Source organism: Dioscorea cayenensis, chromosome 3 (genome assembly GCF_009730915.1).
Source record: "Dioscorea cayenensis subsp. rotundata cultivar TDr96_F1 chromosome 3, TDr96_F1_v2_PseudoChromosome.rev07_lg8_w22 25.fasta, whole genome shotgun sequence".
Classification (NCBI taxonomy): domain Eukaryota; kingdom Viridiplantae; phylum Streptophyta; class Magnoliopsida; order Dioscoreales; family Dioscoreaceae; genus Dioscorea; species Dioscorea cayenensis.
The window spans coordinates 6,569,168-6,585,258 of NC_052473.1; the positions used below are offsets into that span (position 1 = coordinate 6,569,168).

Consider the following 16,091-nt stretch of genomic DNA (forward strand, 5'->3'; position numbering starts at 1 on the left):
TGGATCAAGCTTGCCACATATGTAAGCTATCCTCGGTTCTCAAAGAGACTTAGTGGAAATATATGCTAAGTATTCATTGAAACCAACAAACGATGTAGTGATTTTTCCAGACATAACCTTCTCACAAATAAAATGGCAATCGATCTCAATATGCTCCTTCCACTCATGAAAAACTAGATTGGAGGCAATGTGCAAGACTACTTGATTATAACAAATGAGATTTATAGAGCACAATTTCACATAAACATAATTCCTGGAGAAGTTGTATCAGATGAGTTCACATATAGTGAAAGCCATAACTCGATACTTGGCCTCCGCACTACACCCCGTAACAACATTTTGCTTATTACTCTTCTAAGAAATCACATTACCTCCAATCAGGACGCAATATCCTGATGTGGACTATTTATCGGTTGGGACCTGTCTAAGTTGCATCTATATGAGCAACAATATCATAATAACCTCTATCTGTGTATACTAAATCTCTTACGGGGGATCTTTTAGTGTATCTCAAAATCCTAATCACAGCATCCCAATGACTATCAAAAGAAGAATTAAGGAACTGACTAACAACATTTACGGTAAATGAAATATCTAGCTTCGTCATAGTCAAGTAATTCGACTTTCCAACTCACCTTCAATACCTTCCTAGAGTTGCGTGTGAGGAAGCGCGGAACTAGTGTGGCAATTCGTCGAACACTTAGTGTGCAATATCACGATACCTAGCAATCACACAATGAATGGGCAATGCAAGGATAACATACAACCAATCTCACAAGAATAAAGTAAGAGACACCAATTTAACGTGGTTCGGCTAAGAGCAAGCCTACATCCACGGGAGAACAATGCTTCACTATATCATGAGGGATAACAAAAGTACAAGAGTACAAAAAATAGGCATAAAACCACAAGAGGATTACCAAGCTCTAAGAACTAGCCTTACCTCAAAAACAAGGGTCTTACCTTGCTTTAATGAGATCAAGCAAGAACACGAGCTCTCCTTTACACTACTCTTTTCACTCTCCAAATACAAGAGAACTCACCCTCTCTATCCTTCTCTCTTTTCTCTCATTCCCACAACACCCAACAAACATAACCCTATATAAACAATCTAGACCGTTGGATTAAAAGAGATCAAGATTTGGCTTCATCCCAAGGATATCAAGCCAATATTTAACACCTAGATCTAGAAAGGACTCCTCTTGATTAGGTAGAAGCTTGACATTTAAATGCATAGTTGGCTTGCAATCCAGCATACTGGTTTCCTCCAAAATGTCCAAAAAAAAAAATTCTCTATGATATAGCAATTCCTGCCTTTGACAAAGCTACGTCAATTCCAAGGAAGTAAAGCAACTGACCTAGATCTTTTGTTTGAAAATGGACTAGGTGTTGTTTCAGTCCTGCAATCTCATCATGATCAACACCTATAATAACAATATCATCAACATAGACAATCAAATAAATATATCTGTTAGAGGAGCATCTATAAAACATGGAGTGGTCTGCTTCACTCTAAATCATGCTAAATTGCTGGATAACTACACTAAATCTCCTCAACCATGCTCGAAGGGACTGTTTGAGACCATATAAAGCCTTGCGAAGATGACATATACCCACAAAATTATTTTTGAGCAACAAACCTGGTGGTTGCTCCATGTTGGGCAACAGAAAGCACATAATTTTTACCAAGTAGTAAGATGTTGATCCCTCAGAGACCAAGTGTAGATTACCAATCAATTGAAAACAGAGTCTATCTAGGAAAATAAACAATGTGGAGGTGGAGAAACAAAAATAATGAAACTATAATTAACAAGGGCTAAGAGTTGGAAGAAGCAGGGTTGAGAAGGCTAAAATTCATATATAAATAAGCCTAGGGTTGAAAGTTCACCGCAAAGAGTAATGGAGAATATACTAGGGTTTTATTAGGTTCACGTAACTCATTTTAAAGAGCAATTGTCCTTAGATGCTTTTCATTCTCTTTCAAGAAATAGTATGGTGTTTAGATTAGGCTAACCCCCTACATTTGTGGTGGTTAGACCAGGAGACGAGGTTTAAGAGAGACAACTTCTAGAATTACCAGTACGAGCAACTGTGCCCGAGTATGAGGCCTATGATGGCTTGTACTACAAGAAATCCTTATACACATCGTCAGAAAAAACATTCTGTTTTGTGTTCTGGGGCTTAAGACATGATATAAAACTCAGGATCAAACTGGATCACAACGAAGTCGGGAGATAGAGATGAGAACAATCGTTGAAGCATTAGTGGATAAGCCATGGACAACCAGAGTTCTTGAGACTTCTAATCAAGGCCTCGGAACCTGGCTCTTTAATGCCAACTTGAAACCAAGAAAAAGATTTAAGAATGTGTGTTTCTAATTTATTTAACTGCGCAAAGGATAAATGAATATATAAAGATACAAGAAGCCAAAATTAAGGAAAAAATTGGCAGCAAATCTGTTAAAATTAGGCTATCACTATCTATAGAAATCAAATATGATATAAATGGAACAAAATCATATCTGTATCATATCTTAAAAGATATCTCTGTAATCTTCGTAATATCTCAACAAATATATTTACAACCGAGTCACATATCCGGATTCCATTAAATATTAGTGTCAGATACTCTCCAATTCATGGATGCTCAGCACCTATACCGGTGTCCTAGTAACACAAATAACTAGCTCTAAACTTATATGATGTTTTAATAATTCAATCCTATTTATTTGCAGGAATCATGAGACAGAAAACTATTATGAATTTGCGATCCATTTTTGCACTTGACTTTCCCATCTTACATGAAAAGGCATTTTTAACAACCTTGGATGTATGTCAATTATGACCTTTTGGGTTTGGTTTGACTACCAACATGATAGAAACTAACATTTAGCTATCCAATGTAACATTTTATGAAAAAGAGTGTGCGTCATATATATATATAGTTCTATTATTCAATGAGCAAATCCTTTAATGGAGTGAAACTAAATAAATAAATAAATAAATAAAAACTGCACAGACATGCATGCACATCATATTACAATATTCCTATTGCAATTACTTGGACCATTTTATTAGGCCTATACTAGTATAATATAGTAAATTCGCAATTTATTATGCAAGTCAAAGTTCTATCATCTTGTAAGAGTGGCTGAAAAGGGTGACAGATATAAGGATAAATAAGAATCAAATACAATAACTATATGATAATGATACAACTGTAATTCAGTGATCATGTCCATAAGCAAGCTAAATGAACAAGCGCATGACTTAAACATTATTAGTTTCCTTAGGCTTTTTATTTTCAAATAATTTTATATTCATCAAGAGTGTCAGCAACAACAATTTTGACAACATTAAGAAATATGGTTCACTTCTATACTTTTACTAAAATTTCCTTATGGTTTCAAGGATTTCTCAATATTCCTTGCTATGAGATCATATTACCGTTGGAAAGAAATGGCCAATCAAAAAGTACAAACGCTAATTCATTTGAAGCTAAATAAGCAATGACAACTGAAGCCTCTAATACAATGAAAATGGTTGGTCGCTTCCTTACCGTTACAATCTACATAGATTAAGTGTACCTAGAAGCTTGAATCCCAAAATAGAGAAAACTTTCATATAAAAGCCGCAAAGCAACATTCAACAATAAAATATTATAGAATCATGGCCTAGTTTTTAAACTGAGGAAATGAAGATGAACAAATAATTTAGTTTACCTCTGCTCTTTCATGTAAAATTTGCACATTTGACAAGCCAATATGGCTAACAGCATGTTCCAAAAATAAGCACCGTTTGTGCATTGATTCTAAAAGCGTGATTTTCCAACCTATAGGAAAAGAATTTGAATGAACTCAAAATTAAGATACATTCATGTAAACAAGGGATGTTCAAAATTCAAAAGCAAATAAGATAATGGTTGTTAAAAAACCACATCCTTATAAAGAATCTTCACAGCTTTCCATTTTAATACAAATATACTTAATAGCATTGTAATACATATAACTAGAAGTAATCATGCAAGACGTAACCAACATTACGCATCAACCATGAATATACCCTTGTTCTTGCAAATATAGAAAAATATTAGCTCTATCTCTTGTTAACATATTTCATTCAATTTAACCAAACACCAATCATAATGTCATTCTCGCTCTTTCATTCTAGTTGTCTCTTGGCAATGTTATTAAAAGCTAGAAAGGCAATCACCTAGGCTCTCAACCAAGGCGAGGCCCCTACGCCTTAACACCCTTAGGATAAGGCGCCTTCAATAAAGGCAAGCCAAGGCAAGTGCTTTTTGCCAAGCACCAAGCATTAAAAAGGTGCGCCTTTTTTCTTTTTTTTCTTTTTTTTTTCTTTTTGGTCAACCCTATATTTAGTGCTTTCAATTAGTGTTAATTGTGCTTAAATAAAAAGGTAGACTTACTAATATGGAAAGAAATAAATTTAGTGGAGAAAACCATGTGATTTAAGTGTATGGCTGCTATTTTCTTAAACATAATGAATAAATTAAGGAATTAAGTAATTAATTAAAAAAATTGAAAAGGCAGCAAAAAGTGCACTTGTTGTAAATGGAACAAGGCTAGTGTTTTGTTGGAAGTATACAATAGCAAAAAATAAAAAAATAAAAAGATATAGATGGAACAAGGCTGGTGTTTTGCTAGAAGCATGAGACAAAGGAAAAACATAAAAAGTACTTCAAAAAGCCAAATTCAACAAGAAATCGAAACAAGTGAATTTTCTGATTTATTTTCTTATTATATTTATTTGCATTCTGATTTTATGTTTATTCATTTAAATTCTTTCTTTTTTTTTTTACTTTGTTCATACTTTCTATCTTTATTTTATTGCTATCGTCTTTTGTATTTTTTTTCTTTTTTGCTTTCATTATTTCACACTTTAACTATCATATTTTCTCTAACATGTCAAGTTATTGACTTTTAACCTTTGTTCGTATTTCTTGTAGAATAATTAGGAAATGGACTAATGGAGAAAACAAATGCTTCCGAGATAATAGAAAAGATACAGCTTGGAAGTATAACTACTTCAAAACCCCAACAATACTAATTCGGTCACTTGCAACTTTGGTGGGAAGGCAACAAAAGGAGGAATATACCATGCAAAGTAACAAGAAGGTACAAGAATGCAATTGCTTGTAAGACATGTCCTAATGACGTCAAAGAAGAGCTAGAGAATTGCATAAATGAGAGGAAGTTACAAAAGACATAATCATATGGGATGTTTGCGGATTTTGATGATGAAACAATGGGGGAAGATGCTTATGAGGAAGATGATGTGCAAGAAATATATGATAGTGGTAAAGACTTAAAGGCAAAAGTAAGCTTGAACATGGAAGGGGCCACATAAAAAAGTAAACTTGGTGGCTCCACAAAGTAAAGGTATTATAGATTTATTCATGATTAAGAAGCCAAATGTTAAGGATGCAAGACTTAGACAAACAAGTATCAATGATGCATGCGCTAAAGAAGCTAGAGATAGAACATTCAACACATTGCTCGATTTTTTTTTACGAAGCTGGAATTGCATTCAACGCTGCAAATTTAAGCGCTGCAAATTTAAGTTATTTATTCAGTAGGGCTTCACTTTGCTCGATTCCACACCACCATTAGACCTTTTAACCTACCAACTCCACAATTCACTTGTTTTCACCACTCTACACTTGGCAAGGCTATGTTGTTAACTAAAGAACAATGAAGCAACCAAGGAAAGGCTAAGTTTAACATAGCCATAAAGAGATGGAGGAAAATCTCGCAAGTGAAGCTTTGTATATCAAAAATAAATAAATAAATGCATACATAATTTTGTGGAGAAAATTTAAATCCCAAATAGATAATATAGATGTAAAGGGCAAAAGAAACATGGCACCTAAACTTTGGGACAAAAGCAAGAAGCAAATAAGGCACCCTCATGAGAGTAGAATCAAACATGAGGATTTGTTGAGCTATAAGAATCTAGGAGAAAAGCTAAGAAAGACGAGTGACATATATCATACGAAAATTGTCACAAGTATTGGGAGAAAGAATTATTTATTTCACTTATAAGCTGCCAAATCCTGAAGAAGTGAAGAAGCAAATGCCTAAAGAAAAAGTACAACAGATTCATAACATATCTAATATCAGGCATAAATAAACTCAAACCATGCACACAAATAAATCCTCATGAATATAATGAGGTGAAAATGGATGGTTCTGCATGGAGAGTAAGATGCCTGACTCTATTTAAAAAGTAGCATTTTGACAATATCTAGTCCAGATGCCACAACTGATAGTCAGTACAACATATCCGGGAACTACTAATATATGCTAGAAATGACCTCAATGTCATCCAATGTATAATTAAGCACATTTGTGATGCTTTTTAAGAATATAAACAAAAGCTTACCTATGATGGCACAAAAAGTTAAAATAGAAAGGGTAATTACTGGGAATTCCTTTAAAATTTGTCAAATTCCCTATAGGAGGCTCTGAGTTTTCTACCTGCTTTTAAGCTCCTGTTTTTCAGAACATTTATTTTAAAGATGAATCAATGCTTGGACTAAATTTATTCACCCTAGCATTTTGCCCTTAGCGTTTGGGAGTAACAACACACAAAACTGAATAAAAATACATAAAAACCCTCAGGTGAGATGCAGAGATTCAGTCCAAGTAGTGATAAAGCTAAGTAACTTGGCTGAGAGTAGGCAACTCTCAGGAACGCCAAAGTAACTAAACAACAAGAAAAAGAACAATTTAAGAGTGAAATTTTACTTGGATAAGCGATGGCAAGGATGAGTCCAGGTAGTCCAGCGCCAGAACCAACATCAATGACATCAATGACATCAATGCCATCACAGGAGGAAGTGGATGAGCAGTTAGAGAGGTAGGAGCGCAGCATAATTGGGATGATGGCAAGCGAGTCCTCAACATGCCTGCTCAGCACCTCATCCTCCTGGGTCACTGCCGTCAGGTTCATCCGCTGCAGGAATGAAAGCCAGAGCTCACAAATCCGGTGCCTTTTTCTTTAGCAATGGGCAGGAGGAGAAGAGTGCGATACCTGGTTCCATTGGAGCAGAGCACCGACGTAGAGAGAGATTTGCTCTTTCTTATGGGATGAGAGGGTTTCGAGAATTGGGGTTTGGGTTCTTTTGTTAGGGACGGAGGGGGAGGGGGAGGGGGAGGGGGAGGAGGCGGATGCGATGGAGAGGCATCTGAAGAATGAGGGGAGAGCGGAGCAGTGAGGAGAGGAGATTTCAGGCATACCGAATTTGCTGCACCAAATGGCCATCCTGACTTTTGCCTCTTCAATTCATTCGTATATATATAATTATTAATTTATTATTGTGTTTTCCCATGTCATTTTGTTTATTTTTAAAATTATGTGAATAATTTTCTTTTCTTCCATGTGGGTCATGTTATAAAATGTAGGATTGAATATAGCAGTACGACAGTACTCTTTCTGTTACTTTTTATCTGTCATGAATAACCGAATCTCACATACCAAGAAAGTTAGTTATTTCATATAATTTAATAAAAAATTGGTTATCTTTCTAAAATTACCCCTAATTTATATGTTCACATTTTTTCCTCATATTTAATTCCAAGAAAAAAAATTGAATGGAGTGTCAATGGCAATTTTGGATAATAAATGCTTCTTGATATTAAAAAATGGCAGATAAAAAGGAACATGGATTTGTGACATATAAAAAGAAACGGAGGGAGTATAAAAAAAATAAAAATTATTGCTGAAAAATAAAGAACAATCATATATTACGTGGAAACCCCCTAAATAATTAGGGTAAAAAACCATAAGCAATTTTGAAACCCTGCTCACGGCTCCTTCTGCTAGTGTGAACATGTATCTAGTAGTAAATTTGTTTTTATCAAAATCACATGTATAATTTGCATCAACATATCCACTAACAATAAAGTCTGATTCCCCATAACATAATACAACATCTAAGGTTCTCTTTACATATCTGAGAATCCTCTTGACAACATTCCAATGCTCTCAGCCAAGATTTGCCATGCATCGACTTACCACTCCCACTGAATGTGCAATGTGTGTTCTTGTACAGATCATCGCGAACATTAGGCTTCTCACTGCTAATGCATATAGTACTCGAGGCATCTTTATCCTATCTTCTTTACTGCTAGGACACATACTTGAGGATAACTTAAAATTAATAGGAAGTGGGGTAGAAATTGGCTTACAGTCTTATATGTTGATGCGTCGCAAGATCTTCTTTAGATAAGTCCTCTAAGAGGGCCAAATCTTTCTATTATTTCTGTCTCGATGAATTTGCATTCCTAGAATCTTGTTTGCCGGTCCTAAGTCTTTCATTTCAAATACCCTATCCAATTGTGCCTTCAACTCCTTAATAAGATCTTTGTTGGAGCCTGTGACCAATATGTCATCAACATATAGCAACAAGAAGACAAAATCTTCTTCTTTAAACCTCTTGACATATGCACAAGGGTCCATATAGAATCTGCTATTTCCAAGCCTCATGATGAAGGAATCTAATCTCTTGTATACACATCTTGACGCCTGCTTTAAACTAATATTTGTTTAACCTGCAAACCGAGTTCTTTTTACCTTTTTCTTAAAATCCTTTTTGTTGGAGTATATAAATCTCTTCTTCAAGATCTCCATGAGGAAATATAGTTTTGACTTCTAACTGCTCAAGCAGCAAGTCAAATGTAGCACACATTGCCAGGACTACTCAAATTGTTGTGAGTCGAACCACATATGAAAATATTTTAATGAAGTCAATTCCTTCCTTTTGAGCATATTCTTTCACTACCAATCTAGCACAATAACGATCTACTTAATCATCACTATTACACTTGATCTTGTAGACACATTTGTTGCCAATGGGTTTTTGCCCTTGTGGTAGTGACATCAATTCTCATGTCCTATTTTTATGAGGAGCTTTGATTTCTTCTTTCATTGCTGTCATCCATTAAGATGCATCCGAATTATTTAGTGCTTCTTGAAGAGTTGATGGCTCTCCATTCTCAGTTAGAAGACAATATGTAATGTTCCCTCCATAATATAGTCAGAATGCCAACTTAGTGTCTTTCTTGTATGAGTTGACTGTCGAACTTTTGGAACTTCATATTTAGCTGGCCCTTGTACCTCGTACTCTAGTGTGTCTTTAGCTTCTTCTTTTACCTATACTATTATAGTGTTTGAGATTTCTTTTGAAGTGATTTCACCATCTGCTTGCTCTTGTTCTTTATCTTCTATGAAGATAATATCCTTGCTAATTACAACCTTATGGGCAATGGGATCCCATAAGCAGTACCCCTTAACACCATCAGCATATCCTAAGAATATACATTTTCTGGATTTTGGATTTAGCTTTGTAGTTTCTTGGGTATTATACATTACATACACGATACTTCTAAATGTATGAAGGTTTGAATAGTCAACTAGCTTACCAGTCCACATCTTCATTGGTGTCTTCAACTCGATTGCAGTTAATGGAGCCCGATTCACCACATAACAGGCAGTGCTAACTGCTTCTATCCAGAACTTCTTTTCTAAGCCTGTAGTTCCCATCATAGCTTTTGTTCTTTATAACAGAGTCTTGTTCATCCGCTCTGCCACTCTATTTTGTTAAGGAGTATACTGTAGTGAACTACCATTTTACGCCTTCTTGCTTGCATAATTCATAAAATTCTTTACTAGTGTACTATCCTCCATTATCAGTCCTCAAGCACTTGATCTTCTCATCTGATCCAAGTTCCACCCTATGCTTTGTAAAATTTGAAGACTTGAAACACATCTGCCTTCCTCTTGATAGGATACATCCAATATCTCCTGGAATAGTCATCAATAAATGATACAAAGTAATTTGCTCCCCCTAAGGACATAATTGGTACTTGCCACATATTAGAGTGAAACAATTTTAGAATTGTTTTGCTTCTAGAATTAGATGTGTTGAACTTCAGTCAATGTTGCTTGCTCACAATGCAATGCTCATAAAAGGGTAGTGTTATCTTTGTGAGACCTTGAAGAAGATTTCTCTCTGCAAGAATCTTCATTCCTTACTCTGATATGTGTCCAAGTTTCCTATGCCATGTCATTGTGCATCTTTTACTTGGACTACTTGTGGCAACTACAGTTTTTCCTTCTTGCAAAGTTTTCTCCTATCAACATGTATAAATTAATAGCTATCTTCTCTCCCTTCATGCATACTAATGATCCTCGAATTACCTTCATGATCTTGTTTTGTACTTTAATTTTGCAACCAAGATCATCAAGTTGTACTATAGACAACAAGTTATTCTTCAAGCCCTCCACATGTCGGACTTCTTGTATGGTCTGAACCATGCCATCAGACATCTTCAGTTTGATGATGCCAATGCCAATGATCTTCAAGGCTTGATTGCTGGAGCTATACATAGATCCCCCAGAGATAGGTTCATAGTGATGGAACCATTCACTTATAGAGGTCATGTGAAAAGTGGTTGCTGAATCAAGAAGCCATACATCAACAAATCTTTTACTAGTTATTATTGCTGCTTCACATATCATGGCATCTCCATCATTTAAAGTGTTTGCAACATTCCCTTGAGGATTAGAATCTTTCTTATTTAAACTCCAACAATCCTTTTTCAAGTGACTTTTCTTACCACAGTGATAACACTTGAAAGTCTTCGTACTCCTTGACTTTGATCTACCATGATTGTAGCTCCCACCCGAGCTACATTCTATTGGTTTTACTCTCATCACCATCAAGACCTCAGCTTGTTGCAAACTTGCCAACATGTCTTCCTTGTTCTGGCACCAACTTTCTTCCTTTAGAACATTAGCCTCAATGTTGTCAAAGACTAGAATATCCGTGGAGATATTATTTATTAAGTTGACGACGAGTTGATCATATAAATCTAGTAGACTTTGGAGTAGAATTTCCGCACGTTCAACTGACTCTATTATATGTCCCAATGATGTGAGTTAGGAAAATAGAGTGTTTAGTGTGTTCATGTGCTTTGTCACTGAAGTAGATTCTGCTATATGCAAAGTATAGAGTCTTCTCTTAAGGAAAATCTCGTGGAGTGACTTGGTCTCGCGCAACTTAGTGAGGTGATCCCAGATCTCCTTTGCTATCTTCTTCTCTATTACGCTTGATAGAATTCTATTAGCAAATGCCAGATGAAGATTAGCAATGGTGTTCAGTCCATCACATTCCACTTGTCATCTTTGACCTTAGCTGCCCTTTCAGTGATGGCTGCCAAGCAATTGTCCTTCCTCAGAATTGCCTTCATCTTCAGCTTCCACATTGAGAAATTACTCCCACTAAATTTTTCAATTTCTTATTTTTGTCGCCATTACTTCTATTAGAAATTGCTTTAAGAGTAGTAATCAGTCTTTCAAAGGGTGAATAATAATCTAACTTAATTTTTGATGTGGAGAATCCACTTATAGTGGTAGCCACAGAGTATATAATAAATAGATAAATATATATACACCCAAATCTAGCTCTATGACAAGGTCCCCTTGAGTATATCCCTCAAGTGCACAGGTTTGTCGAAGTAATAATCCCGGGTGAGCGGGTATCGAATCCACAGGGAGTAGGGAATAAAAATACTTAATTCGATTCTTAGCTATGTAAAAGATCAATGATAATGAGTGTGACAATGATTCAATTCTCAACAGTAAAAGCAACAAGTAAGAGAGCAAAAGTAAAGAACGGGGTAAGGCAATCGATAAAGATGGGGTACCCGGATAATGCTCCGCCTAGGATAATTGTTTCAAGTGCAAGAACCCTCTATTATGTTTCCTAATCAATGCACTGGTGAGTCATGGAAATCCTTAATTACATAGTCCCAAATCTAAGGTTAACTATGCCTAACTCTATACATGTCCCGGAGGAGAAATCGAACAATCTCAACACCTCGCACTCGCATAGAGTTGCAATGAGCTCCAGGGATTCCAAGTGATAAATCTCTTCCTTAATATAGACCTAACCCTTTGGTCCAGGTGGAAGGTCCTTAACCACAATTGAGCCCTAGATACTAAGATCATCTCAACGCTTCACTCCGTTACACGCGCAACTAAGCCCCAGCGGAGGGTCATCCCTTAGACCATTCACTCTATTATGGCCGCAAAGAACTCGAGGAACGGAGGTAGAATCTATCACGCCGGAGGGGAAAAGGGACGCTCCTGTACCTCTTGACTCACCCTCTCAACCCTCTCCAACTTAGCTTTGTTTAACGCTCGTGGTGTGTCACTCACTCACAAGGTTACCAACAAGAACTCTCAACCCTAGTGTCACTCTAGGGGAAATGTTCATACAATCAAGCATTCAAGGTTGGAACTCACAACAAACATCAATTTATTGAAAGCATAATAAAGAGGTTCAAAGAAACAAATACATCCTAGGGTTCACAATACCCGAGTACCCACTAGGGGTTTAGCTCTCCATGGAGCTAAGTACAATCAAAGAAATAGAATGTAAAAGCAATGAATCCATAAAGAAACCCCCTCGATGGTCGTGTCGATGGTCTTGTGGAGAGTCCTCTACTCGTCGTCCAAGGATTCCCTCGTCCGGTATAGGATACGCCTCGACGGAAGCTCCCCTACCAACCTTCTTCCTAAGGAATGATGATGTCGGAGCTGTAAAACCTCTCCAAAACCTTGGCCAATACCCCTCGAAACCCTAGCCGAAGCCCTCTCTCAAGTTGGGGAAAAGATGGAGAAAAGAATGCTGAAATCGGGGCTGAATCGGCTTTAAATAGAGCTGGATTCGAGCGACTACACGGGCGTGGATGCTTCACGCGCCCGTGCGGAATTTCCACACGGGCGTGGGTAATTTCCACACGCCTGTGTGGATTCTCTGAAACTGCGATTTTTGGGCGGCTGTGAACAGTACTCTACCAGAAATACTCCCGAATCCACTTTTCATCGAGGTAACATAAACGACCACACGTTTATGCCGTGCATCGCTTTGCTTCTTCAATGACGGATAAGTTGATGGAGATCTTGTTCTATGTGCATAAGTCGGAATGCTTGAGTGTGACTGCCCTTGTGCCCCTCCAAATGATTGTGTAAACTCAAATACAGGGAGGTTGGCACACACTCTAGCATCTCGCACCCAACTTATATCTTCGCGTTTGAACTTTAGCAAGATTTCCTCCAAAATCGGTGCATTATGATCCACATTGGCTTCTTTCCTTCATAATTGGTTTCACAACCCTACATGCACGAAAGTAACATAAAAACACACATATTAGTGAAAAACCCCGAAGAAAGTAATGCTCAACATAAGGAAATAATGATTCGCATTCATATCGCACAAGCACTTATCACTCTAATACCACTTGTTATAAAATGTAGGACTGAATAAAGCAGTACCACAGCAAAAGAAATAAAAAGTAATGCTAAAATGTAAAGGACATAGATATTACGTGGAAACCCCCTAAATAATTACGTTAAAAAACCATGGGCAAGGATAAAAGAAATTTACAAAGTGGAAAATTTCAGGAGTTACAAACTGTCTTTAATAATAAGAAGAAAACCACCACTCTCTCTTTTACTAGAAAAAATACCAACTCTCAATAAAATTTTTATTATTATACTCCCACTCTTCTATTTTTTTCTCCCACTCTCACATTCTCATTCTTTTCTTCTCTCGGCTGTGTGTCTCAATGAGAGCTTCATTGTCTCCATTTATAGACATGACAAAGAGAGAGAGAGAGAGAGGGATCAGCCACCATTTTTGACTTTTAATAAATGTGCGCAAGCTGATTTGTAATCCATGGATTAAGCTGATGGTTTAGAAGAGTGGAGTTGGTAGACAATGTTTTTGGTCCCATTGTTTCTGACTAACAGGTGATTGAAGGGAGCATTATGGGTAGATCTTTTATTTGTTTTGAAGTTTTAGATGTAATTAACTAATAAGAATGAATAAAGAAAATATTTTGGAGAGAATTGAAGTTAGAATTTTGATTCAAAAGTTTTTTTCTTCAAATTTTTGATTCTTACCGTTTATTTTATTCTTTGAGAACGATATATGTCTAGGAAAAATGATTATAGTTATTATTATTATTATTATTATATTAGTATTTAGCATAATTAATATATTATTTTATTATTATTATTATTATTATTATTATTAGCATTACTATTTTAAGTATTATAAATATTTTCATCGTTGAATATCTATTCTTCACAACCTTAATTATAGTTAAAGATATTTATATTATACATGACTTTTCACAAAAACTATTGTTATACATTAAAAAAATCACAATAATATAGTTGAAACACAACTAGTGGATGATAAGTTGTTTATCCACCCTTTTTGTAATAAAAAAAAACTAGTTGATGATAATAAAAGTGAAATTTTATATTTTAACTATATTTCATTAGATCAATTTTATTTAAAATGTAAATGTTTGTTTAGGAAAACAAGTTAAAATTGTCGGATTGTTTGATCTACAAATGAATTTGGAAGAGTAGAAAATCATAAATTAATTGTATTTTACGCAAAGCAAGTTGAAAAAGAAATTTTCAAAAATCTCAAATCAGATGCGGGCAGGCTATGTGGATCACCAATGATAAGTGCTAAAAAGATCATATTTTTAATATCATTTACACTGCATTTAGCATGGAATTTGACATGTTTAGCACCGTATTAGTACAAATTTCATTCTTTTGTTCACCAAAGCCTTTATTTTTGTTTTAAGGGAAAAAAGCTAATTCATGGGCTTTTTTTAAGAAAAATAGACTAAGTTGCTGAATCAGAGCTTCACTGTAACTCACAAACACCATTGGTGACATCTTACCACACCCGTTGTCCACACTTACCAATCTCATTGTCAAGCCATGGCAGCATGGAACCACTAGAAGTAACACAGAGTCTACAGCGGCATCACAACAGCATTTTTAGAAACCATCACCATAGTGATCTCACAGGATAACGCCATGGAGCCATTCTAGGACACGACTTGGAACCCAAGTAATAACTTACTCACCACGGGCATCACAACGCCCATGGTGAGCCCGTGGCGGATTCGATCACTATAAATACCCTAGTTTTCTCTAAATCCAGGGAGATTATTTTGCTAAATAATGTAGGGGAACGGAGTTCTAGATATCAGAGCGGCTAGAGACGGGTTTCTTCCATATTCTAGCAGATACCGGTGAATTTTTCAAGGGGAAGTCAACGATCATCGTTAGAAGAGGGCGCGTATGATAGGCTTTATCTAGTCAATCTTGGGATCCTCTTACCCTCAACCTTCAGAGACTTATTGGAGGGAGTTAGTTTACTAATTCTTTAAACGTTTATCTAGTCTTTGGTCTTATGGCTCTCTCTTTCTTTAATTGATTATTTTTATGATCCATGAAAACTTAATTCGAGGGGAATTGTATGTCTAGGTCCCTCTGTTATTATTTATGAATCTTGATTGATTAATTAAATAGATCTTTTTAGTTTATGTGATTCATTACATGTTCTTAATTGATTGATATTCTTGTTAATGTGGATGAGGAAGATATACCCCCATGTTGAGAACACACATGCCATAATGGATCTATGTATGCGCTAAGAGATTAGGCACAGCTAGGTTTCTCGATTAGGAATTGATTGCATCTTAGGCTTATGGTTTACTTGTCCCTTCTCATGGAATTCCCGTACTTAAGGTAAACATAGGAGGCTGGTGTAGAAAGAGATTCTACCTTAAGTTCCTAGTAATTTAGACCTAGTCGCCAAGAGATTGGGGCTAGTAGGCCTTCGAATTCCCCGGGTCCAATTATAAAATATGATTTTCACTTAACGCCTATCATAATTAATAATCAAGATAACTATCATACAACCTCTCAATTCCTTCTAAGTGTGCTTAACAATTCTTCAATTGTATTGTAATAATTTGTACAACTAGATTAAAAAAAGAATGTAAACATTGAGGCTATTGATTAAGTAAAAAAGAAGTAATAGGAGCCTCTCACTGTTACTGAGGAAATACGACCCTCGTGCTCACCTACGATGCATTACTTGATGACCTGTGCACTTTGCGGTATCCATGGACCAATTTTAATATTATTTGCATACTTGTGTGTTTAAATATTCATAATTCACAT

At 36.0% G+C, this 16,091-nt stretch overlaps 1 protein-coding gene across 1 annotated transcript in view; it reads right to left on the minus strand.

The window, feature by feature from the left end:
* LOC120282910 (ribosomal RNA small subunit methyltransferase G) overlaps positions 1 to 7,284 on the minus strand; it is a 29,271-nt gene extending 21,987 nt beyond the window's left edge. The window contains exons 1-3 of the mRNA XM_039289743.1: positions 7,056 to 7,284; positions 6,770 to 6,977; positions 3,722 to 3,831 (exon numbers count right to left, since the gene is read on the minus strand). Of these exons, the coding sequence (XP_039145677.1) occupies positions 3,722 to 3,831; positions 6,770 to 6,977; positions 7,056 to 7,259 (522 nt within the window). The 5' untranslated portion in view covers positions 7,260 to 7,284. The remainder of the gene's footprint in view (positions 1 to 3,721; positions 3,832 to 6,769; positions 6,978 to 7,055) is intronic.
* Positions 7,285 to 16,091: the final 8,807 nt, after the last annotated feature.